Below are 26,894 nucleotides of genomic sequence, written 5' to 3'. Positions count from 1 at the left end.
GTTGCGTACAATCTTCTCCGGGGCATCCGCTGGTGATCGCCAAGTATACAGTCTTCGAGGCGGTAATTTGAAGAAAGTATTAGTAACCACGAATTCACCTTCCTGGCAGAATTCCACCAACCTATCCCCCCGATCGTTTCGGACGCCTAGCCCAAACGCTCCGACGACATCGGGCACTGGACTTTGTCCAATTTTGGAGTTAAAGTCACCCATGATGGTTGTTAATTCATGCTTTTTAATAACTTTAATTGCCGTACCTATGTCATTATAAAATGTCTCATTCATATCTTCACTTTTGTCTGCTGTGGGTGCATACACTTGAACTATATTAATATTAAATGGCTTAGCTTCAAGTTGTAGCAACATTACGCGGTCCGAAATGGGAAGAAAGCCTTTGACAGTCGGCCGTAGAGCAGTTTTAACAATTACAGCAACACCATTTCTGTGATGTTTGCTATCATTGCTACCCGAATAATAAATTGTAGCATCACCAGAAGTTAATATGCCATTTCCTACCCATCTTAATTCACTTATACCAAGAATATCAAGCTCTAATCGATTCATTTCCTGTATGACATTTTCCAGTTTACCATCTCAATATATAAAATATGAATATTCAATTGCCTATAACATTTTAAGGTTTTTTAAGGATAACCGCTTTCAAATAGTTTCCTACTAATTTTTTAATATTTTTAGGGATGGAAGTTTGGAAAACAGTGAAACAGGTAATTTTTAGCGAAAGCAAATATTCCAAGTTTCATTTTCATAAATATAACCTTGAATTACAGACTTTCATAAGAAAGTCACCCACGGATGGAAATACAAAAAAAATGCTTAGTAAACCCCTACGTCAAAGAAAGAAACCTACTATCATAATAGTTTCCAGTTTCAGTCAGTGCGGAAAAGTCTGTAGATATTTAGATAAGTATATGTATTTGTATGTAAAATGTTTGTCTGCACTGACTGATTGCTGATATATATAATATATATATTAGTTGTTGAATTGCTTTACTTGCTCATTTAGATAACAGTCAAATTAAATAACTTTTCATAATCTAAGTATTATATATGTTGACATATGACACGATACATCGTATTTTCATACTACAGTCCATATCGTGTTGTTGAAACGATAATACGCGGTCAAGAATGACGGTGAAGTTTCTTTTTATTGTTAGTTTATTATTCTTATGTACGCAAGTCAGTGAAGTGCGAACGTTAAACATACTTGGCTTATTTCCGTATCAGGGGAAAAGTCATTTTTTTGTATTCCAGACGTATCTTGATGAGTTAGTGCATAGAGGGCACAATGTGACCGTGGTATCGTATTTTCCGCGAAAGGAACCCCTGGAGAATTACCATGACATTAGCTTGGCTGGGAAATTGGAGATCCTGGAAGACGTGTTTGAAATAGAAAGATCTTATTGGACCATCATAAAAATAAGTTTGTTTCTCGTCAATTCCGGCACAGAGAATTGCAAAACATTGTTGGGTGATGAAAACGTACAAAATCTTTGGAAGACAAAAGCTAAATTCGATGTTGTGGTGATTGAGCATTTTAACAGTGATTGTTCTCTTGGATTAGCTCACCAGTTGGGAGCTCCAGTTGTTGCCGTGTCTTCGCATTTACTTTTGCCTTGGCATTACAAAAGGTTTGGCATACCATACAACCCATCCTTTGTACCGTTTTTGCTTTTGGAAGGAGGGACTAAACCAACATTGTATCAACGATTGGAAAGAACGCTATTTGACACATATATTAATGTTCTATATAAGTTTATGAGCCAAAGAGTGGACCAGAATACATTAGCTCAATATTTCGATGACGTTCCTCCCTTAGAGCAGTTAGCTAAGGAAATAAAGTTCCTGATCACTTATACAAACTTCATGCTGTTTGGATCCTATTTATATCCTGCAAACGTAATCGAGGTCAACGGATATCATGTAGCGAAACCAAAGCCTTTGCCCGAGGTAAGAACCAAGTTAAATTTCACTAACCTAAGTATGTAGAACTATCAATTTACGTATTATTATATATTCACATAGTAACCTTCACCAAGCGGCTAAATCTCGCGGCGTTTTGAAGAAGATTATCCACTTTATACTTCATAGACTGCAAATTTTAGATTATAGAATGTTTACATAGGTTTTATTTAGTTTTTTTGTTGAGTTTTATTTTAGTACATAGGTTATTTATGTTTATAAATAATATACATAATAAAATTATTCGCATTATATTTTATTTGTGACAAAAAATAACTCTTCTTCCTGAGTCGCTTCCTCATTACTAGGAATTAGATATTATCTGCTACACTGTGTATCTCCATCTCCCCAAATTCTTTACTTTATGATACGCACTGCAGATGGGACATTCGAGTGCTTCCTTCACCTGGCCCGTCCAAGGCCTTGGGTTACGTCCGCGTATCTTCGATCTATCCTATGAGCACCAGCTTTTGTATAATGTTCTACACTTTTCTGGATATTTGAAAGAAGTATTCGAGTGTTTTCTACATTCAGGTGGATAGCACGCGCAGTGTTTTTAATATTGAAAAGTTGGTCCTGCGTTCGGTCCAGCACCACATCTCAAAAGCATCGAACCTCTTCTAGTCGAATAAAAAATTCAAGTGCATATCTCAGCTCCATAAAGAAAGATTGAGAAGATGAGTGTGCGTACTAGTTGTACTTCAGTTCATCGCGAGATGTTTCGATCTTTTAATAATTTAGAGAGCTGAGACACATCATTCTTTCTTATTCCGATGCGACGACGGACTTCTGCTTCGCATCCACCTAATTTGCTGATTTTGGAGCCTACATAAATAAATAAGCCAGAAGGTCTATTGAGTTCCAGTTTACCGGATCGATCTACAGCCATTACTTTTGTTTTTGAGATTTTATCGAAAGACCCAAGATGGCACTAACTGTCTCCAGCCCCATTAGAAGTGTCGATATTTCAGCTTCACTAGATGTTATTAGCGTAGTGTCGCCATACCGTAGTCAGTTTCTGACCTCCTACCCACCAATCTGAGCGAACTTGTTGCATAATATGATACCAACAATTATATAGCATTGAAGTGTAAAAAACGCCTATGTGAATAATGTGTCATCAGTATTCTTATTCTTTGCAATTATAATAAGTATGGAGTGGTATCTAAAAATAGATACCAGTCTATATATTTGACTGGTATCTATTTTTATTTATATACCTACCTCGACATAGGACTTGCGTTGTGTAACGGATGAATTTATATTTATAATGGACGGAATATAGATTTCATATAAGTGATATATAGAGATTTCTTAGATGTACTTACTTAATTTAATGGTTGTTTAACCTCTTATATCCGATGAAGAAATCCTACTAGGTACATACATGAAGTGTTGTTCTTTTTATTTTGTTTTCTGAATTTGATGTGGTGTACAAATAAAGAGTATAAATAAATAAATAAGAAAAGTAGAAGCAGGTACCCAGAGCTTTTAGATCGGAGCTTCTCCGGGATAGTACTGTATCCATGCTTATTCCTACCGCCAAGCGGCATGGTAGCAATGCTGTGATCCGGTCTGAAAGACGACTGACGTGGTTTCCGGTGTAATCACAAGCATATGAGGCACAAGCACTTTGCAGGTGGTGTCCTTCGCATACCCTGCGAAGTGTTGCTCTGTTAATAGGCCATAGTTTTCCACTTATCATAAGGTGGACGACCTGATGGGTCTGCCGTGGTTTGGACAAAGATTGGGTCCATGTCCAAAACTTTATTAATAACTAGCTGTTGCCCGCGACTTAGTCTGCGTTTCATTTTGTATTTTGATGTGGCATTAAATTTAGTTGTAAAACTAAAAATATTTAAAATATTCTGTATCGCTAAGCCTTAAATGAGCTAAGGAGTTCTGTCCTCTATCTCTTACCACAGTTTGGGCAAAATTAAACACATATTATAACCTCTATAGTACAAAAATAATTATTTAAATAAGTTATAATTTGTCTGATTTATGGCGCTTAATGTCCGGATAAAAAGTATCCTATATTACTTCTAACACTTCCAAGAATATATAATTGCGTGAAAGCATAACAAACAAACTCATATTGACATTTATAATATTAGTAGGGATAGGGATTATTAGACCACTTTCATACAAAATCTTAACCTATCCGGAGCAATTCATTTACTCAACAGATCATGACCAATTTAAAAAGCATATAACAATTTTCGGAACCGACAAGATTTGAACCTCTCTGGCAACTAAACGGCGGAAATCCTTACTATCAACCGAATACCGGCCCACAACAGGGCGTGGGTCTTTCTATATTATAAGAACTTTTGCGGCTGGTGGAGCGAGTTCGATCCCCTACATGCCCCTCTAATTTTTCGGAGTTATGTGCGTTTTTAATTCAAGCAAATTGATATAAAGTAGAAATGATGTCCACTTCGCTGGCGCAGTGGTGAGAATCGTGGTCTCAAAATTTAAATTTCTAAAATTTCCTCGGTCTGGCGGGGGGCTCTGCTTGGCCCCTCATACGCTGTTAGGTAAATAATGTCCTATTGATGACTAACGTAGACCGGCCTATTGTGTAGAGATTGCAGACATCACAGCAATAGTGCGGGCCAATCATGGAAAATTTCTTACGGTTTTTTTTATTGGCAGATGGGCCAATCTGTACTAATCATTAAGGACGAATCATTAAGAATTAACAATTTAATCCAAAATCCTAGATTACGTTTTGTAGGGCTGTTGTTTTCCTACTCTATACCATCGATTTAATGTTACTATGGTGAGCTACTGGTCTTCCCTGTCAAAACGGATGACTCTTCTTATTTTATAATTTGATCTAGTTTAATTAGCGGGCGTTATATACTTTTCACAAATTTTACTTTGTATGATTCTGTACTAAATTTATGTACTAATTATATAAGTAGGAACCTGTACTCAGTATAGGTATATAAACTACCGTCCAGACAACATCCGGTAACTGTTTATGGAAATATACCTTATAATTTACAGGAACTAAGAAAGTTCATCGAAGAATCGGAACACGGAGTAATTTATGTAAGTTTTGGATCGATGCTGAAATCGACTTCCACACCTAGGGACAAAATGGAAGCGATAATACGAGCACTCTCGAAGTTTCCACAGAGAGTTATCTGGAAGTGGGAGGAGGATACTTTGCCAGGAAACCCGAAAAACATCTATTTGTCTAAGTGGCTGCCACAAAATGATATTTTAGGTAAACGTTTATGATATCATATGGGTCAGAGATTATTTATGTGGTGAAAAATACTAACTAACCATAATAATAGCATTAACACTAGATTAAAATATTTAAAACCCTTTGTCTTTAGTGTCTACAAGAACTACTTCCATTTACAATCCCATCGTCCGCATGTGCCGCCTTTGTAGTGATTTAGTATCAAGTTATCGTAATGTTGACATTTTTAACAAGAGGATAAATATTTTTATAAATCAAATTATTATGCACTATTCCACATATCTTGAGGGATTTTAAATTATATCTATGTAAATATATATATATATATATATATATATATAAAATTCAAAATTCAAAATTCAAATTCATTTATTTCAAGTAGGCCTACTTTATAAGCACTTTTGAAACGTCAAAATATATATATATATATATACAAGCGGACCCCAGCGCCATCGGTCGGGCTGATTTATGAATCTAAACCATCCAGGGTGCCACCCAAAGGCATACCAAAAAATTCATTCAAATCGGTCCAGCCGTTTAGGAGGAGTTCAGTGTCATACACACGCACACAAGAATTATATATATAAAGATAAATTTATTGTTTTTTAAGTGTTTATAAAGTTGTGTACACATACTTTAGGTTGTAGCTTAGAACAAAACTTGTTATTACTAATATTTAGATCTACCTTTAGTTTTACCTTTAATATTTAGATTACCTATTTCGTGTACCTAATAACAATATATAAATAAATGTATAGTAAAAATTATTGTAAATTTCAGATCCTTTGATTAATTGAAAAAACTACTTGCATTCCAATTATACTTCGAATGAGATGCAAAGAGGAAAAAAAAAGAGAAAATTATTCGGTTATTATAACAACACCCTTAATTTCAGCTCATCCAAAAGTTTTGGCTTTCTACTCACACTGCGGCCTATTGGGCACCACAGAAGCTATATATCATGGAGTACCTATGGTAGCAATGCCTATATTTGGAGATCAGCCAGCCAATGCTGCTGCAGTAGAGGAAAGTGGCCTCGGAGTTCAAATCCAAATACCAGAACTCACTACAGAAAATCTTCAGAAGAAATTTAACACTGTACTGGATCCTAAGTAAGTTTTGGTTTAAATATTTTTATAATAATAATTAGAGTTCATAGGATAGGTTTTATTCATAAGAGAATGGGATCTGCCTACAGGGTTTTTAAACCCGTAAAATTTTAAACAATTTTCCCATTATTCCTGAAATCTAACCGATAAAAGAGTAACCGTGTATGCACAGTTCGATTTCACTCAAACTACAGAATTTAACAAGATTACTTTTTCTTCTATTAGCTTCTTACGTTATGTGTTACCTTATAATAATTGTTCTATAACAAATAATACAAGCCTGGTAATTCAAGCAAGCATGTAAACCAACCACGTATGTGTAACGAAGTCGTTAAAAATATTATCGAAATTGTAAGGTGACTAGAGTCATCTTATTAGCTTTGAGTAGAATACCTTGCGTACAAATAATAGATAATATCTCTGAAGCTGAGAGCTAAGGCTATGTCAAAGACTTTGGTTCTCCTGCGGATCTCTTCGTTTCTAATTATATCCATCAGGGAAACTCCCAACATAGCTCTCTCGGCTCTCCATAGCTCGTTGACTTACCTTTAACTTGTGGATCAGTCTAATCGTGAGATGGGATTAACTTTCAGTACTCGCAGATGTATTGTCTACTATTTGTACGTAAGGCGCGAAAGTGAACGGAACGTTGGAGTAAATTTTGCGTTGTTCATCGTACTTTTTATAATTTCAGATTCCGAGCCCATGTAAAGAAGCTATCTCAAGCCTGGCGGGACCGACCTATTCCACCGATGGATAGCGCGATCTTTTGGACCGAGTTTGCTGCTCGGCATAGGAACTTTACCTTCAGAGCAGCTGCAGCCGACGTTTCCTATATCCAGTACTTTTGTTTAGACATCCTAGCCATCTTTATACTTATCTTGTTATTGTTTATCTTTATTTTAAAATCATTGTTTTCGAATACAAAAAAATCTAAATTAGAATAATTTAATCAAACAATTGTGGTATCAGTTCGAATATGTGTGTATGGAAATTGCTGTTAAGAAAGTTTAATTTCAAAAATGGTCTATGGTCCTTAATATATAAAGGTAGATTTTTTAGCATATTATTTATTTTAATTATATATATTTTATTTATTTGTCTTTTGAATAAATAATATTCACGAAACAATTACATAACATTAAAAAATATTCACAACTACCTATTTGTTTTGCTGACTGTTTATGTACCGCACCTATTTAAGTTTTTTTTTCAAAATACATATTACACTCATAAACAATAATCAATCGATACATAGTAGGTACTAAGGTAATTTTTAAATACCCACTTAAACTATAACACATGGAAGTCGGTTTTGATTTTGTTTAATTTTAATACAAATGGCTCATCTCTTTGGATTACGGCTTATACTCGGTACTGATCGTGACAGTCGATAGGTTTACAGCTAACGAAACTATTGAGGTAATATACTTATATTTGCTGTTGATTGATGGTTGATATTGAGAATACCGTCCCCGTATCCGAAAATACTCAGCAAATAAAAATTATTCAAAAGCCTACAAAAGTACTAGACTGATTTTAACAATTTTTTCGCCAAAATTAAAGTCAAAGTCAAATATATCTTTATTCAAATAGGCACATAGATGGCACTTTTGATGCGTTATTATATACAAAATGTGTACATAGCAGTGAGTAGTGATGGCGATAACTACAATCGTAAACTTAAAACTAAAGCTACGAGGGTTCCAATCGCGCCCTGGTCTAAGAAGAAGCCCACAACAAACTTAGCCGGGTGTTCTTTTTGTTATCACCATCTCACATTGTCATTAGAAAATATTTAAGAAGCAACCTGGTTAGAGCAATTGTTTACACCCAAGCTTTTTTATCGTTTACGTAATCCTTTATACTATAATAGGACTTTTCTATAAGCTTTCGCTTAATACAAACTTTGAACTTCTTTAGTGACATCCCCAAGATATCAACCGGTAATTTATTGTAAAATTGTATACAATTTCCTTTAAATGAATTGCTTATTTTGTGTAGTCTAGTGTACTGCACTGCAAGTTTATTTTTGCTTCTAACGTTCAAATTATTGCAGTCACATTTTTTTTTAAATTTTGATATATTTTTGTGAACATACATTAAATTTTCAAATATGTATTGGCTATAGAGTGTCATTATTTTAACATCTTTAAATTTATCTTTCAATGACTCTCTCGGACCCATTTTATAGATCGCACGAACAGCCTTCTTCTGCAGCACGAAAATAGTGCCAATATCATTATACTAAACTATCACGAAATAACCTAGGCTTTCATTTATTTTTGAAGTCGCGGGCAACAGCTAGTCTTATATAAAGTTTTTGCGACTTTTAAATTGCACAGACATAGAATCACTTCAAAACTAAATAAAATTTTGTACCATAGTAGATGCCTCGTACAACTTCTATAGTACTAAATTTTGTTAGTAAAATACCAATTTGATTTATTTAGTAGGTAGATCAACCAAGTCATTGCAGTAGTTTCAACTTACTCGTACTTTTGGTTCAAGTGCAAATATTTAATTCATATTCAGAAGACTTTGGCAACAAGTGACGTTTATTCTAAAGCAAATAAGTAGTTACGATAAATAGGATACAAGTGCTACAAAAAGTAATGATATTTCCAGAGAAATAGAACATTCTCTTTTATTTTGCGTACTATAGTGGAATACAGGTAAGTAGCCTAAGCCTTACCTCTTAAGAAAGAGATAAAACGAGACAAAGTCATGTGTATGCTATAAATCTGTCACGTTTTCGGCTGCGTTAAGTCAAAAACTCTTAGCCTAAAAGTTTCACTTTTAAACATTCTCTATTATACTGCGTACTATAGTGGAATACAGGTAAGTAGCCTAAGCCTTACCTCTTAGAAAGAGATAAAACGAGACAAAGTCATGTGTATGCTATAAATCTGTCACGTTTTCGGCTGCGTTAAGTCAAAAACTCTAGCCTAAAAGTTTCACTTTTAAACTATTAACGTCCCACTGCTGGGCCCAAGCTTCCTCTCTCATACGAGGCTATTAGAGCTCAGAACCACCACGCTGCACCAATGCGGGCTGGAGGGCTTAACGTGCTCTCCACATCGTGGCACACGAATGTAACATTAAATAAGTCACAATTTGATTTGAGAATAAAACAAGTTAAACAACCATAGCCTGCTCGTGGTGGATTTATACTAAAGAAATTGTTATTTTACATTTACAAGCACTTGGACTGAAGCCAAATGGGACATACACGTGTTAGGAAATGTTCCCCTCATGGGACACGACTAAACCTAGTAAACGACCTGAGTCATCTCTATACATGTTCCTGCAGAATTACCGGCAACGGCAGCTGAGCTATAAAATGTTATTCATAAAGATATTACTTTGTGCAGACTTCTTACATAATTTTAAGTATCTATTAAAGATAAGGTACTTAGTAGAAATAAAGCAAGGGCAACATCGCTTCATCCTACCATCCTACTACAAACTGCGTTCTTATCTTATCTGCGTTAAGGGGATGGATAATTATGTTGGAAAATATTTGTTACAATTTATTTTGAACAATAATTTAAAAAAAATTAAAAATATCAACACTGTGGCCTATAATAGCCCACTGCAGGACTAAAGGCCCTTCAACGAGAGGGTCTGCCCGTTCTCAGTTAAATTCCCTTAGTCGTCACGTTCGACACTAGCGGGAAGTAGAACGGTTGGGTGATGATAACTGTGTTCTGATAGGCCGTCACGCCAAAAGAAAGCTATAATGATAGAGCTGAGCTGATGTTTTGATACAGTTTACACAAAAATATGACTTAGTCGCTCCTTGTACCGGATACAGTCCTCTTTGTACCCTACTGACTAATTAATTAAGAAGTTTCTCTCAAACTTTTAGTATCTATAAACTCGATCATTCTGCTTATTAAAATTTAGCTCGATTATAACCCCGAAAAATCTCGTCAGTAATTTTTTTCTGTGAACGCACACAGAGGATATGTCATAAACCTGTCAATAGTCACAAATATTCAACTAATATGTAGGTACCATGTGGATGGAAAGTTGCAAAAATTGCATGCGCCTCCAAACCGTATTTGTTTAAGCCTATATCTACCTATAACATGGCTATAACCTAATTTTGCTATCTTTACCAACTCACTCCATTTTAATATAACAGGAATATTTAACAAAGATTGGCGCTAAAATGAAAAAAAACACAATGAATCTCCATATGAGGATAAAAGATTCTAAATTCAAATGTAGGTAGGTATTATGTAATATTATTAATGGCCAGATAATAGGTCAACTTTTTTAACTTATCAGATAAAGAGATTGAATTATACCATGTTATCTTATCTAGTTGCGAGCAATATCAACACCTGTGATATACCTACCTGTTTATTTTTAAGTTAGGTTTTTAAAATAGCAAATATTGCAATGATCGTATTTGATATATGATTTAATAAACAATAGGAAAAATATTCTTCAGATATAAACTAATAAGATGGACTTAAAGTTAAACTTATTCGTGTGTAGCAAATGTTTGAAGTAGATATATCATTTTATTATTTCTGTTACATTTACGCAAACCTATCAATTAGGATACTAAGACTTCATAAAAATAAGGGTAGTTTTATACATTATTATGGTAAATTGAAGGCTTCAAAGGTAATTGAGGCCAATGTGAAGCTACCCTTTCTATTCTTTTTGGGTGACGGGAAACATTTTTGTCCTTTTAAATATTGTAGGTCGTTGGAGAGTCAGTGAGTGAGACTCTTGGTAAGAAAATTAAAAAAAATTATATAATCGATCTCTAAAAAAAAGCTCGGATCTAAAACTGCCAAGTCTATTTTGGTTTATTCTAAATTATAATAACTTAAATCACTAGCCTATAACAAGTTCTCTTGTCAACGGGAGCGTTTGCCCATAAACATTAGTAGCACAGAGTACGCTCCTTTTATCCGTTATATTCCCATAGTTGCCTCGTACGACACCCGCGGGAAGAGAACGGTGGTGACAAACTGTATTCGTATATGCCGTCAGCACATGGCATAGTAAAATGTTATTTATTTTTTCCTTTACTACAATGAATAGTAAAATATAGGTACACTATAAAAAATAAAATCGCCATAATTTTTTGCCCTTTTTCCCCTTATTTTAAAAAGTTCTGAATGGCCATGGGCGTTATTATCAAATAAGGTTTATCAGGCGTGACTAATTAAGATATTTAAGTACATGAAGTTATTGCTACATGCGTGGATCTCAGGCGGGGGGGTACAGATTGCGAGCATCGTAGGCAAAAAACACTAAACTAAATATATTCACGATCAAAACTACTAACTATACTAATATTTTGTATAAAGTACATATTTGGTTTTCCACCTAGGTATGGCTGGCGCCACCAGTGCACTAAACTTGACGGAATTGGCACTTTTAGAAAAATAAATTTGACGCCTAAGTACGGCTTGCCAGCGAAACCGATCTTGACAACGTTTTACCCGGATATGCATCCTGGAGTTAGACTTAGACATAGGTATAATATTATGGGCCTCATAAGAAGGCTCAGCGCTTGATGGAACGAGCTATGTTAGGAGTATCTCTACGTGATCAAATCAGAAATGATGAGAGAGTCACCGACATTGCTCAACGAGTCGCGAAGCTGAAGTGGCAATGGGCGGGGCACATAGCTCGGAAGACCGATGGACGTTGGGGTTTCAAGGTGTTAGAGTGGCACAGCACCGGTAAGCGTTGGTCGACCCCCAACCGCCGCCGAGGTTGGGGGTCGACCAACGCTTACTACAAGAGCCGCTGAATACAAGCGGACCAGAATCGTGGAGTTTGGAACGCCCTACAAAAGACCTATGTCCAGCAGTGGACGTCAGTCGGTTGATTTGATGATGATGATGATGATGATAATATTTTGTAAATCGCGGGAACCATTTATTTTTATATAATAAAAAATAAATGGTTCCCGCGATACTAAAAAACGTATTAAACGCGGACAAATCAGTGATGAACAGCTAGTGTAGGTACCTACAACTGTGTATTACAAATGCGAAATTATGTCTGTTTGTTTGTTATTTATGTTCGGTTAAGCCGCTGTAACGATCGAGAGACGATCATTGAATAAACATGGATGTTTAAAAAAATCCTGTGGGATTTACTAAAAAATCGTATAAGCTAACTTTAGGACGTTTTTATAAATTTATGGGGATTGATTAAATTGATAATTTAGTTTTAAATTAAGAATGATGTTCCTACTTACTGAATTAGTGATTTAATTCAAATTAAAAAACTTCGTATACTGATTTATTAGGAAGTTTTTATTTATCTTTTCAGTGATAATCGTTATCATAATTCGTGTGCCTAAATGTATTAATGCTTGAGTAAAAAAGGCGGGTCAGGGTCGCACACCAAAGGTTCCGTACGTTGGAAGACAACATATTACTAGCTGGGCCCCGCAGTGAATATCACTTATTCACTATTTTGTATATATTGCGTGAAAGAATTATCCATACATCCTCACAAACTTTCACGTTTATTATATTAAAACTACGTAACCTACAAGCGGAATAAAGTTGAACAAACATTAGGTATTAAATAATTATTCCGAATTATACGTCAATAGCACGAGTTACCTTCGAACTCAGATACTCCGAGTAGGAACTCGGAATAGTAATCTGGTACCCAAGGAAAAATATACGTTGTGTTTGTGATTAGTTTTTACTATTTTGGTGCGGAACCCTAGAAACTGGTGTCAAGTTTAGTTTATTAATGGCAGTGGTAACATAATGTTTGCACGAAACAAACATACTTTAATATGTCGGTCAAATTATTATTAATGGTTCTAACAGTTTTAAGTAGTGGTATCAAAGTGAACTCATTGAATATTTTAGGAGTGTTTCCGTTTCCAGCAAAGACCCATTTTTTCGTATTTGCGCCCTATCTGAAGGAATTAGCAGATCGGGGCCATAATGTAACAGTAATATCTTATTACCCTCGTACAGAGCCTATACCAAATTATCATGACATCGGTTTGAACAAGGCCTTACAGTATTTAACACCAAGTCATCCAATTAGTACTTCGATTTTTGTGAGTTATCTTTCTCTTACTCTAGTCCACATGATCGGTGGCCCTGTTGCTTGTAAACTCTTAGTTGAAGATGAAAATGTGCAAGATTTGTTGGAATCCCGACCGCTGTTCGATCTAGTTGTTGTGGAGCAGTTTAACAGCGACTGTGCTTTAGGATTAGCTCACAAATTCGAAGCACCAGTTATTGGAATCACCTCCCATATGCTGTTACCTTGGCATTACAGAAGATTCGGCGTTCCGTATAATCCCTCTTACGTAATGTACGATTTTCTGAAAGGTGGTACGAAACCAACATTCTTCGAAAGAATTAAGAGAACCATTTTGTATCAGCATATAAATTTTATTCATGAATACATTACCCATACCCTAGAACAGAATATTATAGAAGAACATATTGGTGAAGTACCGCCTCTAGGGGAGTTGGCAAAAGATATTAAACTGGTCCTTGTGTATCAAAACATGATGCTGACTGGTTCAACAATTGCACCACCCAATATAATAGAAGTCGGAGGTTATCATGTAGCCAAGCCGAAGCCTTTACCTAATGTAAGTAGGTACTTATTAACATTGTTATTCCTTACAAATTGTACCGCAGTCCATAGTTCAATCTGACACCGTAGCAAAAAACGCTTTAAATTATAATTTTTATTGCGTTGCCTATAAAACTTGTTTTTATTTAAAACATTTATGTGTTTTTTTTATTTTTTAACAGCAAGCATTGACTTCGATATTACTAGAAGTTTCGATTTGAAAAGTCTAAGCTGTTGACAACAATTAATTCCTTAAGATATAAGTTCCTTCCCCATTATGAGGTGCGAACTAAAAATGCTTAACTATGTAATGCTAACAAATGCTTTACATTTTTCCTAATTTATAGGATTTGAGAAAATTTATCGAAGAGTCTGAACATGGAGTAATTTATATCAGTTTCGGAACAATACTAAATGCTGCGTCGATGCCCAAAGATAAATTACAGCATATTATAGAAGGACTAGCTGAATTACCGCAACGTGTTATTTGGAGGTGGAACAAAAAATTTCTTCCAGGCAACCCGAAAAATATTTTCATATCTAAGTGGTTGCCTCAAAATGACATTCTAGGTAAGTTATTATATTATAAACGGTATAGGTACTTACGCTTAGTGTTGCCCAAATGCAAGAACAAGACGAGACTTAGCCAGTCTTGGTCTTGGTCTTGCGCCAATACACCTGGTCTTGGTCTTGGTCTTGGTCTTGCGCTCCCAGTCTTGGTCTTGGTCTTGGTCTTGCAGCAAGAGTCTTGCAAGTCTTGCAATTACCTATTAGTCTATTACTATTTATTAAAGTTTACTTTAAATCTTAGAAAAACGTATTAGAATTGGAACATTGTGAGCTTGAATTAACATAGCCATAGTAAAGATCAAGCAGATTAATAAATAACTGAAGATTTGATTAGAAATTCGAAAAATCAACTGACCTATATGTCGTTTTCCATGGAAGTAACTGTTTCTTAATAAACATTTATGATTTATAAGCTTACATTTGCTAAAACAACTTGTAAAAACTTAAGAAATATAATGACTAAATGTACAATAATAGTACCTAAGTAATTAGTTTAAAACCATATAAGTAATCAATATTATAATTACTTACTAGAATGAATTATTATGACATCTACTACCTATCCTCACCATTTTATCCTAATCATAATACTACTTGCGTGATCAGTATAATGTATTCATTTTCATTCTAAGCACTCTGAAACTTATTTATTCTTTGGAACACCTGTAGGTACTCTTAAAATTCGAAATTATTTTGCATGAATAGTGTCAAATGTTATGATTTCGGCGCGGCGGCAACGATTGTTTTAGATTTCAAAAGAAGCCGCCGGCGCGTGTATCATAACCATGTACTTCCGAAAAGCGGCAAATTTCTTTGAGAAGTAAGTACAAAACCTTTGATGCCGCATTATCAAAGTGCCGATGGTTAAAACATAACTATGCATGCACTCAGTTTGATTTTAATAGATATTTTTTTATTCGCTATGTTTATGGTATTAGTCGTAATGCGCATAGGTCCAGTTTTTCATATTCTTTGATATAGTTTTTTGCGTCTCATAGAATTCCTAAGCGTACCTACCTACCTATACACCGAACTGTTACACCTAACTACTCCGTGAAATAGCGCTAAGTCCTAGCTGCAAGACGCAAGAGTCTTGCAGGCTATGTCTTGTTCTTGCTCAAGTCTTGCACGGTCAGTCTTGGTCTTGGTCTTGCTAAAAATACGCGGTCTTGTTCTTGGTCTTGGTCTTGCAAAAACGCAAGAACAAGACCAAGACTGCAAGACCAAGACTGAATTTGGGCAACACTACTTACGCTGCTTAAGCTTTATATTAAACTCAACGTAGGGCTGCCTGGAGGCAGAGATTCGAATTTGTTTAATATTAATATTTCATGTACGTTTTTTTGATTTAGTTTTGTTTTTAATTATTCTGTTATATAATAGTGTCATAGTAGCCAAACAAAAAAAAAAAATTAAAATACTAAGTAGGTATACTCTATATTGCTAAATTATCGTAAAAGAGATTGAATTGAAGTAGGTACATACTAAAAGCTCAACTTTTCAAAGAATACCCCTTCAGATTAACTGCTTGTTATTTCTATTATGTAAGTACCTACTTAATATTTTTTTTTTAAATGGGTTCCTTGATTGTCTACTTTAGACTTTAAACGAACATAAATACTCAAGTTAAATATAAAGTTATGGTTTGACTACTAAAGCAACTTTAACAAATTATTTTTTATTTACAGCGCATCCAAATGTCCTAGCTTTCTTTTCGCACTGTGGATTATTGGGTACGACGGAAGCAATGTATCACGGTGTTCCAATAGTAGGATTGCCTATCTACGGTGACCAAAGCACAAATGCCGCAGCTATCGAGGAAAGTGGCCTTGGTGTTCAGACGTCCTTAGATCTTATATCAAAGGAGTATATATTAGAGAAATTTCTGAAAGTCTTGGATCCAGCGTGAGTTTTTCGCTTTTAAAATATTACACACCACAAGATCATAAGCTTTGAGAAATTTACTTCGGAAATAAATTGTTAGTAATGTACGTTATTACTTATTAGTAGGTAGTAATCAAAAAATACAGTATAATTGAAGAAGCTCATTACAAATCCCAAATAACTGAATTTATTCAAAGTCAAAGACATCTGATAAAATTTAAAAAGAAGTCCCTTTTTATACTCTCTTCTTATAATTTTATTTTATCAGAAAGAGTAATCTTAACTGATAAATAATAAAATAAATAAAAATTTATTTCGGTAAGAAATAAAGTAGCATCAATATATCGCTCAAGCCTTCTTTTAAGAGTAGTATTACTACCCTTGTGTAAGAAGACTACGCTCTTCCATTACAATTAAAATAAACTTAACAAATTACAATAAAAGGAAGGTAGGTAAACAAACAAAACAAGAGATACAATGATATACAAAAGGATAGACATGTTATACAGAAATTTAGATGATAATAAAAATTACAACCTAAATAATATACGAAATAATTTTGCGTGTTCGTGTGTGCATGTTTGTGTGTATGTTTGTGAAAATCCACGACTGATATATTCAATTTAAACAATTCAATAATTAAATTTTTTTAAATCATTTTAATGAAGATTCCACCTCATCATAATTTAGTGATAAAAGGTACTTATTTAAAATTTCTTTACATTTTAAGTTTATTTTAAGTTTCCTGTTAATCACGTTATACAGATAATTTGATTTCGACAAGTATTGTTAATAATTTAACAATTCATTGATAGAGTCTCACACTCTTTCAAGCACTCATTCAGACTCAAGGCACATAATTTAAAATTTAAAAATACAAATATAAATGCAATGATTCGTCTCGGTGTATGTGTAATAACGAAATAGGTATCTTTAGATTGAAACTGAAATATTTGTGCCAATTCTGGGGTTCACAAATCTTTAAACTAAGCTAAATTGGCATTGATATTGATTATCTTTCATCTAAACTATTGTCCATCTGTTTCCCCGGTACCTGAACGCAAGAGGCAGCACTACTTTTAAATCATACAAATTCTTCAACTTAGTTTCTATTAGATGGCGCAAACAGCTGCTGATAAATGTGATAAAAATGTATATTAAAAAAATGTGCGTCGGCGGACAGATGGTCTGTGCCTGAATTAGCAAAGTACTTTGGTCGCTAGCCAGAGAAATGCGTATCCAAATCTAACGCATTCTGCATTTTTGATTTGTATTTAAAACTTGAATATTTAGCACTTAAAATATTATATAAAACATTCAATATCGCTTCAGTGATTAATCAGGCAATCCAAGACTACCTACTTGCTCTTTGATTGCACGTTGTATCTACATTATTGTAGATCATTTTTCTCTGTTTTCTTCAGGTTTCGAGAAAAGGTCAAATATCTGTCCAGGGCGTGGCATGATAGACCATTAAAGGCAATGGATAGTGCAATCCATTGGACGGAATTTGCGGCTAAATACCGAAACTTCACATTCAGATCTCCTGCCGCTGATGTTCCTCTTTATCAGTATCTCTGTTTAGATGTTATATCAGCTTTAATTATGATTTTTGCAATGAGTATTCTGCTTTTTAAATATGTTGTATGGGCTGTAGCGAAAAAAATATTTGGTACATTCATATCACGAGGAAGAATTAGACCAAAAAAAAAAGTTAATTAAATTATGAAAGTTAATTATATTACTGAGTTCAAAGAGGAAAGGTTCTCAATTCGATCCTTCTATATACCTACTAAAATTTTATTTCGATACTTCAAGATAACCTCTTATAGTTTTTGTAAATTTCTGTAAGTATAAGAGTGTCCCCAACTGATAAGAGCAACTTACTCACTGTTAGTTTAAAGAGTAAATAGTGATTTTTCTACCTTATGTACGTAGCATTTACACGATTTTGTATTATTTAATAACCCTATTATCAACTTTATAAACCCAACTAAAATAAACTAAAAGATCGATATCATAAACTAGTCCTTGATAAGCAAGGGCTTAAGCCCTTTTTTAAACTCAGTACTTAGCAGTCCAACGATGTCGATTAAGCAATGCGTAGTCGAGGAATTAAATAATAAAACGCAAAATAATCATAAAAAATCAAAGTATAAAATAAAAATCCAAACTCCCTACAATAAGAGACACATTCATTTTCATCTTCTTTATCAGAACTTTTACTATATCATTTTAAAAACTTATCATGATAAAGCATAAACAACTTTATAGTACCAACATCAAGGACTGACAATAATTATAGTTTACAATTATCGTTACGTAATGAACGTCGTTCGTGGGGCAGAGAATACAATGAATCAGTAGTGCAACCACAATTGTACTTACGACTCGTGTCAATCGACTAGCATGAGCCATGAACTGTCATACAAAAATAATAGCGTTACTTTTCATAATATTCAATACTGTGAATGGACTTAACATACTTACAATATTTCCATATCATGGAAAGAGTCATTTTTTCGTGTTTAAAGTGTACATTCAGGAACTAGTGAGACGCGGACATAATGTAACTGTGATATCACACTTTCCGGAGGCCAATCCAGGCAAAAACTACCACGACATAAGTTTAGCGGGAAGCATTAAAATTTTAGAAGATGACCAATCTTTTCACAGGTCACTTTTGACTGTACTAGAAGTTGGATTATTTTTATCAAATACAGGAAAAGAAAACTGCGAAGTAATGTTAGGGAACAAAGCTGTTAGAGATGTCATTGACCGAAAACAAAAATTCGATGTAATAGTCATTGAACAGTTTAACAGTGATTGTGGTCTTGGTATTGCATACAAGTTACGAGCACCCGTGGTTGGTATTACCTCACATATTTTAATGCCATGGCACTATAATAGGTTTGGTATACCGAGTAACCCATCATTTGTTCCCTTCCACTTTTTGGAAGGAGGAACGAGGCCCACGTTCTTTCAAAGAATCGAAAGAATTGTTTTAGATGTTTACTTCAAGACACTATTCTATTTTATAAGTCAAAGGAACAACCAAAATGAATTAGCTAAATATTATGATGACATCCCACCTTTAGAAGATTTAGCACGGGAAATTAAATTCCTGCTTTTATATCACAATTTCGTTCTTACTGGATCGAGATTATTTCCTGCGAATGTAAAAGAAGTAGGTGGATATCACGTGAGAGAAGCAAAACCTTTATCCGGTGTAAGTATGAACATGTGCCTATGTCATGAACGTGTGGTCTGATTTTGACCTCAATTAAATATACCCAAAAACCTTCGATATCTAAAGGTATTTTTTTTAATAGGATTTGCTAAAGTTCTTTGAGGAATCAGAGCACGGGGTGATCTACGTTAGTTTTGGATCTGTCGTCAAAAGCTCTACTATGCCAGCAGACAAAGTCAAAGATGTTTTAAACGTAATGTCACAACTGCCTCAAAGATTTATTTGGAAATGGGAAACCAAAGCAATGTTGATGGACAAAAATAAACTTTACATTTCCGAATGGCTGCCGCAAATAGATATTTTAGGTAAGTGTTGATTGACTCATTAATTTATTATTTTGAACCTTGTTATCTAACCTCAGTTCTCGCCTCTAATTACGTTGATAAACTTAATTCATATTGACCATCCAGACTATTTCTGTACTTCTTATTATATGTAAGGCGCCCGATGTTAATAATTAAATACCCGATTAATTTCAAAATTTGAATTTGTGACGTAGTAGATAGAACGCCTGTCTGTCAGTCTGTAACTATTCAAGAACAAAAACCGAAATAAAAAATATATATCCGTAGTAAAAAATATCACATAAGTACATAGCTACCTAATTAAAATTTCATCAAACCTATCGATTACTATTTTCTTCAAAAAAACCACTGCATTTATTATATCCTAGAGTGAAGATAGGCTATTTTAAGTACGGCGATATTATGATTAACGTACATGTACCTACCTACTCGTATATTTTGGAATCAGTAAATCTTTGTGCATCAGTCCGCTCATTAAAAATGTCCTTCGAAAGCATTACTTAGCCTTCAGTCAAAGGTTACCTTTCACCAATAATTCAAGTATACCTACGCCACAAAGCCAAAAAATATATATATACTTACACCACAATTTAATGTTTTTTTTTCTGCAATTACAGGTCATCCCAAAACTTTAGCATTCTGGTCACATTCTGGTATGGGTAGTACTATAGAAGCCATACATTACGGAGTGCCAATGGTAGCTATGCCCGTAATTGGAGATCAGCCAGCAAATGCTGCTGCTGTAGAAGAAAGTGGACTTGGAGTTCAATTGCAAATGAGAGATTTAAATAAAGAGAATTTACTCGCAGCCTTTAAAAAGGTGCTAGACCCCAAGTAAGTAAAGTAAACCAATATAGCGTAATAATGGTTTGACGGTAAAAACTGTCAACGTAGGTTATAGTGTCAATTCTGTTTACCTTGTCCATGAGAAGCAATATGAACTGGACAGTACTACTTTTAGAGCTGTTAATTTAGTTTAGTTAAGAGATTTGTGTATAAGGTACCCATTGATTTAATACGTTTCTATGTACTTACTAGTAAGCTCACTAAGGGTACCTAAGAAAAATGATATTGTACAAAAGAAACGGCACCATTATAAAATAGTCAAAACTACTAATCTAAAAACGCGTTAGTGATCAAGAAAGTGTCAAATACATGCTGATGAATTTTAGTGATTGTAGTTATCTATCGAATGATCGTTGATCTCATTATCGCGTTCATTGCGAGGTCGCCGATAATAATGTGTGAATGCAGAAGGTAAACCTTGAAATCCAAGAGAACCGGACTAACCACTATAGTAAAATAATGTGTGATTGTCTGAAATAAAATATTATCTACTTTATTCTTTAGATTTTCACATTACCTTATCTGCAACTGACTATTATAAGAATACCAAAAATTGCCTTTTGCATTGGGTTACCTATACCTATCAATATACCCGGTATTTAAACATTCTTGCAAAGATAATACAAACACTACATTACTTTTACGATATAAAGGCAGACTAAAGGAAGCAAAGTAGTTGGTATAATGGCGGTGCCATGCTTGCGAGCCCATAGTATTTTTTTTACAAAAAATAGTTTTTTTTTAATACATAAATAAATATACTACAACAATAAACACTTCGCAGGCCCAAAGTTAGCGTAGCTTGTGTTGTGGATACTAAGATGACTGATGAATATTTTTATTATTATTATACATATTACATAAATACTTACTTATAATATACAAATAAACACCCAGACACTGAAAAACATTCATGTTCATCAACATAAATGTTGAAAACAACACAAACATTTTCCAGTTGTGGGAATAGAACCCACACGCCGCTTCCCACTGCGCCAATCGGCCGTCAAAGTTAATAGTTTAGCCCAGGCGGATCAACTTCTCGTTTATCGAGAAATAATTAACGAGAGTTATAAAGTGCACGTTATTTGTTTACTTTCCAGGTTCAGAGAAAATGTCAAGCTAGTATCAAAAGCCTGGCATGACCGTCCAATATCACCATTGGAGTCTGCCGTTTACTGGACGGAGTTTGCGGCGCGCTATCCGAACCTTAATTTTACTGCTGCAGCAGCAAAAGTTCCTTGTTATCAGTATTATAATCTTGATGTGATAGCTGTGTTTATTGTATTGTTCCTAATTGTTATATACGGAAGTAAAAGGATCTTATTATTATGTTGCCGAAAAGCGCCAACTCAGGAACAAAGCATTCGTAACAAGAGTAAGAAAAGGTCGAAGCGAGAATAATTTGATTGGGCATCAGAGAAATACTTCTCCTATCTTCTTAATTTTTAACCTTTTAATCTCTCATAATATTCGCAGTAAAATATGTACTTATCTCCTGCTAATGCTCGAACGGTATACTTACTAGGTATAATATGTAATTTAACAATCTCGGTAGGGTCCTTCAAGGAGAATCCATCTTTGTCTTGCATCCTTCAACTCAAGATCTTCATGAGATCCTTTCTAAATTTAATCCTTTTAAATATTGTTTTAGCTAATGATAGTCTTCTAATATGTTGTTGTTCAGACAAATTCAAGTTTTTTTTAGTTAAGACCACTTTCCGGGGACATCAGCAGACTCTTGGCAGTTGACCACGTAAGGAAATAGTAGCTACCTTCTTATAAGACAAACCTATTAAATCTAAGCACAAGCGAGGGTTATTGTGTAATTACGCAATTCCTATGGACACTTTCCAGATCCATCATATTAAGACCAGTTCCATTGTATTGAGTTTTCATCGAAATTATCGGATGCAAAATGCTTGCAAAATGGATAAGAAATCAAGAAAACAATTATAAATTTTGGGTTAAGTACCTATATTGTTTGTAGCAATTAACAAAAAATATCACTTGCTTCAACGGTGAAAGAAAACATCGTGAGGAAACCTGCATGCCTAAGAGTTCTCTATAATGTTCTCAAAGGTGTGTGAAGTCCACCGCACTGGGCCAGCGAGGTTCACATTGTGGGAGGAGAGCCATGATCTGTAGTGGGATGATATGATGATGATGATGATGATGATAATGAGTGAGGAAAACAATAATATAGCTGAGAATAAGTGGAAATATTTTAATAAATTTATATTTTTAATTTTATTTACCGATGTTTTATTTCACTTCTAAAAACTAATTTTAATTTCCTATGAGCGACTTAATAAGCCTTCATTCATATTTCAATCTCCCATTATACAAGAGACGTTTGCCAAACCGAAAGACATTTGCTGATATTTCATAACGATAAATTCCAATTTATCATGAATTTCTTAGTTAACAACTCATTTTAATGAAACTCAATAGTGTCCTAAATCGACAAAGAAAACACGCAAATCGATCAAGAAGTAGTTTTGCATAAACGAATAGGTACACACATAAAAATTAAGACGAAATGAGAACCTTCTTTTTTGAAAGTCAGTTGAGGAGATCCTGCCTATAAAGATTGATAATAAGAAAATAAATATTTGACAGTATTCAATGCCAGAGAAAATTTATCGGACGTCAGACCTAGACAGTATGTGAACACCCCGAATATATGTTGTTAATTTTATAATTTTGCTTTGGTCACATACATATCTGATTTACACAAAATGACTCGGTCCAACTATTGCGATGGATAAAAGATCAACAATAAAATGACCAATCTGCAATAATTTTACAAAATTCCAAAATCAAGTAAGTAGAACGTATAAGCAGACATTATGTATAACATAGGTGCCTACAGCTACCCTACGGCATAAACCAATTTGCTATCAAATTTAAATCTTCCGAACTTACTAAATTCTCTGACACTCAGTCTTCTTCCAAGAACCTGTTAAGAAACGGTTTGAAGTAACGTTCCCATATGAATTTGGCTGAAATAATGAAACCCATTTAAATAGATATTTACCTACCCATCCCTGACAAAAGGGTTAGCCCAAGCAAATCACATAGTGGATACATGTCATTGATTCTACATTAAAACGATGGTACTTTATTTTCCAATCTAAAATTTAACGTTAAGACTTCTTACCTAAATATTTACTTTTAGATTTCCAAAAATGGCATGTTGCTGTAAGCCGGGGCGCGGTGAGTAATACTTAGTTAATTTTTCGCAAATACACAATCAGGTTAATTGCGACTAGCTTTAGACATTGATGTGCACTTTTCCACAAATTCCTTGCTAAGAATTCTCGTATCATATTTCACTTGCTTGCCTGCTGGTCGACCCTTTTCTATCATGCTGCTGAACATAAAGTGTTGGACAGAAGCGCAGCATTAAACTTGCGATTTTTTTTTGTAGCAAACAAATCATCAACCAGTTGCTTGGGCAGATGTGGTCTTCCAAAACATCGATGTTTAATAAGAGACGATGTTAAACCTGGACCGGTACCAAAGCATATGGGATGGTTCTATACAGCTAAAGATTCGCCTGAACATCAGGTAGTATTTAACCTTTGATTTATACAAATAAAAAAGGTGCTCGACTACTTTTCGATCGCTGCCTTTTTGTTCTAGTGGTCGATAACGTATCAAGCCATATCAACGTGTTTACACCCATAGCTCACTCATTCACCTCGTTAAGTCATCACCCCGGTCCCGATTATTATAACTAACATATAAGCAGGGGAATGGGAATATTAGGTCTTAATCCTTGTCTCCTAAGAAGGTCAGAAGGCAGAAGTGGGATAAACTAAAGAATGATCATGTTATAATTTATCAAAAAATATCAAATGCTTAACCTTAACGTCTTTCAGCTACGATGTGGATGGCGTCCGGGCCACATTGCCTGCCCCGTTCTCAGAAAAATCGAACAGCACAACTGTATGAAGACAAGCGACTGTACCCCATGTACGTCAACATGCACCAAACCCTCATGCTCAAAGCCATGTTGTGCACCCCCCAAATGTATTGCGGTCTGTCCATCGTCAACATCTTGTTGCAAACAACCCCCTTGCTCCCAACCTCTTATTAGGATCATCAGACACGGAGGTCAATACAAGATATGCACTAAACCTTCCAATATATCCAATGCACCCTCTGGTCCTTATCCATTGAAATACGTGTTAAACGCAGACGACGATCCTAGCTCAGAAGGTAAATACAGTGTGGAAGCAAAGTACAATGATTACCATTTCGACTACACAAGCTCTCAATCGTCTTTTGTTCTGGATTTTTCACCGCCGGAGCAGAGATGCTTCAAACCTTGCCCGAAGAAAGTGTGAAATGTATGATGTGTGAGAAAACCAACTTCCATCTATATAATAAAACTACTTTATGGCTCACCAATAAACAAAAGTAATTGCCTTATCATAATCGTGTTTGTTTTTTAATGAATTCATTACAAAAACTTCTCTCCTATTTATAAATCAAACAATTACGTTATTGCCATTGACAAGGGCCAAGAAATACATTTGCAACCCCCATGATATGAGGTGATAGGACTTAGTAGGTTGGGTGACTAAGATCTGAACAGACGGACCGATTTCCTCCCCTTCCCTTTAAATAAATAACACAGTGCTAACCGCTGAGCAAGGGAGGTAGTCATAAAACATAGCCGAATTGTTCCATAAAGTATCAGACCGATAATAACAAATAGAGCAAAGTATATCAACAACATTTTATTATTCAACATTCAAATCAAAACTCTAATAGAATAAATTAATACTAACTTAAATGCAACTTTAACTCTGATTACCCGATTTTTGAGCTAATGCTAACATGTTCTCATTAGCAATCATTTGGAACTCGTGGAACCTTTGAGACACCCTTTGGTTGGTGCGCAAATACTTCTCCATACAATTTGATGTGCATTTGTCCTAGAAAACAAAAGGTGATACTTTACTTTCAGATTCACGATTCCATGCTTTGATTTCTTAACAATTTTTTTGTCATTCAGTGCATTTTTTTTATATTGAAATATAATAAATAAGATCTATATACCTATTATAGCGAAGAAAATCTATTTTATTTGTGTATATTCATTAAAGAATTAAACATGTTTATTACAGTTTTACACATATCTGATGGGAAACATTTGCTTTCCTGGTTAAACAGTAGTCTATCTTGTTCTCAATCCTTACAACTAATTCTATGCCATAAATCAAGTTGATTAGTTGCCTAGTAAAGGTGTGAAGGAATGAAAAACAATCACACTTTCAGATTTATAATAATAGTTAAGACTTTTTGTTATAAAGAAAATGGTTTCAAAAAAGAATGTTTTTTTATCTTTTAACCTATACATTCCCCATGGCTGGGAATAGGTCTCCTATCCCACAAGAGAGAGGGATTTACATCTTAATAATTAAGTTCAACTACATAATTTATTTTATTTCTGAATTGTTTATTAAAAATAGACTAAGTAATACCTCTGATGGTCGCAAGTTTCTCGAAGTGAAGTCGTGTATGCAGTCATTAAAACAAAGTTCCGACAATTTATTGTACTGGACCAAGAAATCTTTGAACTGAAAAAGACATGACGAAATGTTGGAGACAAAACAGAAATCTTAAAAATAACACGACTTAATCAATAACAAATGCATCGTATAAACTTGAGTTTCATTAATAATTCATAATATTTATTTCATAGTTTATTATCACCGTTTTAATTTGATCAGCTTCACTCATCATTCCTTGCGGAGAAGTCATCTTAGAGAAGAATTAAGTTTTACTTTCAATAAATAAAAGGAATGTAGTTATTTTCAAATGCGTACAGCTGTTGAAACTTTTATTACGTACAAATTACTTTTTATAGTAATTGATACGAAAATTATAAAGATACTAACAGGAGAACTACTGCAATTTTCAAATAATGAGGTTAGAATTAGATTTTGATATTTGACACTAGACACTGGCAGTTTTGACACTTATTTCCAAATTTACCAACCTAAGAAAATTACAAAAACCAGACTATGTAAAGACGTGTACAAGAATGACAACTTATACACTGTACTAGTTTTATGTCTGTGAGTATTCTAATCTGTGGAAAAATGTCAAAGTCA

General features: G+C 34.4%; 4 protein-coding genes across 4 annotated transcripts; 3 read left to right on the top strand and 1 right to left on the bottom strand.

The window, feature by feature from the left end:
- Positions 1 to 1,121: 1,121 nt before the first annotated feature.
- On the top strand, positions 1,122 to 7,378 carry LOC120631685 (UDP-glycosyltransferase UGT5-like). The gene is made up of 4 exons (XM_039901354.1): positions 1,122 to 1,971; positions 4,999 to 5,221; positions 6,099 to 6,315; positions 7,007 to 7,378. The coding sequence occupies exons 1-4, from the start codon at positions 1,150 to 1,152 to the stop codon at positions 7,257 to 7,259; spliced, it is 1,515 nt and encodes a 504-aa protein (XP_039757288.1). The 5' UTR covers positions 1,122 to 1,149; the 3' UTR covers positions 7,260 to 7,378.
- A 5,696-nt stretch (positions 7,379 to 13,074) lies between these two features.
- On the top strand, positions 13,075 to 23,016 carry LOC120631751. The gene is made up of 8 exons (XM_039901429.1): positions 13,075 to 13,924; positions 14,256 to 14,478; positions 16,167 to 16,383; positions 17,787 to 18,079; positions 18,777 to 19,591; positions 19,695 to 19,917; positions 20,535 to 20,751; positions 21,867 to 23,016. Exons 1-8 carry the CDS (start codon positions 13,106 to 13,108, stop codon positions 22,165 to 22,167), a joined length of 3,108 nt encoding a protein of 1,035 aa, XP_039757363.1. The 5' UTR covers positions 13,075 to 13,105; the 3' UTR covers positions 22,168 to 23,016.
- Positions 23,017 to 23,419: 403 nt separating this feature from the next.
- LOC120631582 (keratin-associated protein 5-8-like) lies at positions 23,420 to 25,184 on the top strand. Its single transcript, XM_039901219.1, has 4 exons — positions 23,420 to 23,589; positions 23,945 to 23,982; positions 24,197 to 24,336; positions 24,651 to 25,184. The coding sequence occupies exons 2-4, from the start codon at positions 23,955 to 23,957 to the stop codon at positions 25,116 to 25,118; spliced, it is 636 nt and encodes a 211-aa protein (XP_039757153.1). The 5' UTR covers positions 23,420 to 23,589; positions 23,945 to 23,954; the 3' UTR covers positions 25,119 to 25,184.
- A 310-nt stretch (positions 25,185 to 25,494) lies between these two features.
- Positions 25,495 to 26,736, bottom strand: LOC120631561 (mitochondrial import inner membrane translocase subunit Tim9-like). The gene is made up of 3 exons (XM_039901195.1): positions 26,494 to 26,736; positions 26,262 to 26,357; positions 25,495 to 25,712 (listed from the first exon to the last, which is right to left on the bottom strand). Exons 1-3 carry the CDS (start codon positions 26,539 to 26,541, stop codon positions 25,578 to 25,580), a joined length of 279 nt encoding a protein of 92 aa, XP_039757129.1. The 5' UTR covers positions 26,542 to 26,736; the 3' UTR covers positions 25,495 to 25,577.
- Positions 26,737 to 26,894: the final 158 nt, after the last annotated feature.

This window comes from Pararge aegeria, chromosome 18 (genome assembly GCF_905163445.1).
Source record: "Pararge aegeria chromosome 18, ilParAegt1.1, whole genome shotgun sequence".
NCBI classification, from domain to species: domain Eukaryota; kingdom Metazoa; phylum Arthropoda; class Insecta; order Lepidoptera; family Nymphalidae; genus Pararge; species Pararge aegeria.
The sequence above is the reverse complement of the archived record's forward strand: the minus strand, read 5'-3'. Positions and strand labels throughout refer to the sequence as shown.

Coding starts and splice junctions, on each gene's coding strand:
- LOC120631685 (XM_039901354.1), top strand. CDS start 1,150: ATGACGGTGAAGTTTCTTTTTATTGTTAGTTTATTATTCTTATGTACG. Junction 1,972..4,998: donor AACCAAAGCCTTTGCCCGAG/GTAAGAACCAAG, acceptor TATAATTTACAG/GAACTAAGAAAGTTCATCGA. Junction 6,316..7,006: donor AACACTGTACTGGATCCTAA/GTAAGTTTTGGT, acceptor TTATAATTTCAG/ATTCCGAGCCCATGTAAAGA.
- LOC120631561 (XM_039901195.1), bottom strand. CDS start 26,541: ATGACTTCTCCGCAAGGAATGATGAGTGAAGCTGATCAAATTAAAACG. Junction 26,358..26,493: donor AAGCTGATCAAATTAAAACG/GTGATAATAAAC, acceptor TGTCTTTTTCAG/TTCAAAGATTTCTTGGTCCA. Junction 25,713..26,261: donor GAAACTTGCGACCATCAGAG/GTATTACTTAGT, acceptor TTTGTTTTCTAG/GACAAATGCACATCAAATTG.
- LOC120631582 (XM_039901219.1), top strand. CDS start 23,955: ATGGCATGTTGCTGTAAGCCGGGGCGCG. Junction 23,983..24,196: donor TTGCTGTAAGCCGGGGCGCG/GTGAGTAATACT, acceptor TTTTTTTTGTAG/CAAACAAATCATCAACCAGT. Junction 24,337..24,650: donor AAGATTCGCCTGAACATCAG/GTAGTATTTAAC, acceptor AACGTCTTTCAG/CTACGATGTGGATGGCGTCC.
- LOC120631751 (XM_039901429.1), top strand. CDS start 13,106: ATGTCGGTCAAATTATTATTAATGGTTCTAACAGTTTTAAGTAGTGGT. Junction 14,479..16,166: donor GCCTCAAAATGACATTCTAG/GTAAGTTATTAT, acceptor TTTTATTTACAG/CGCATCCAAATGTCCTAGCT. Junction 16,384..17,786: donor CTGAAAGTCTTGGATCCAGC/GTGAGTTTTTCG, acceptor TGTTTTCTTCAG/GTTTCGAGAAAAGGTCAAAT.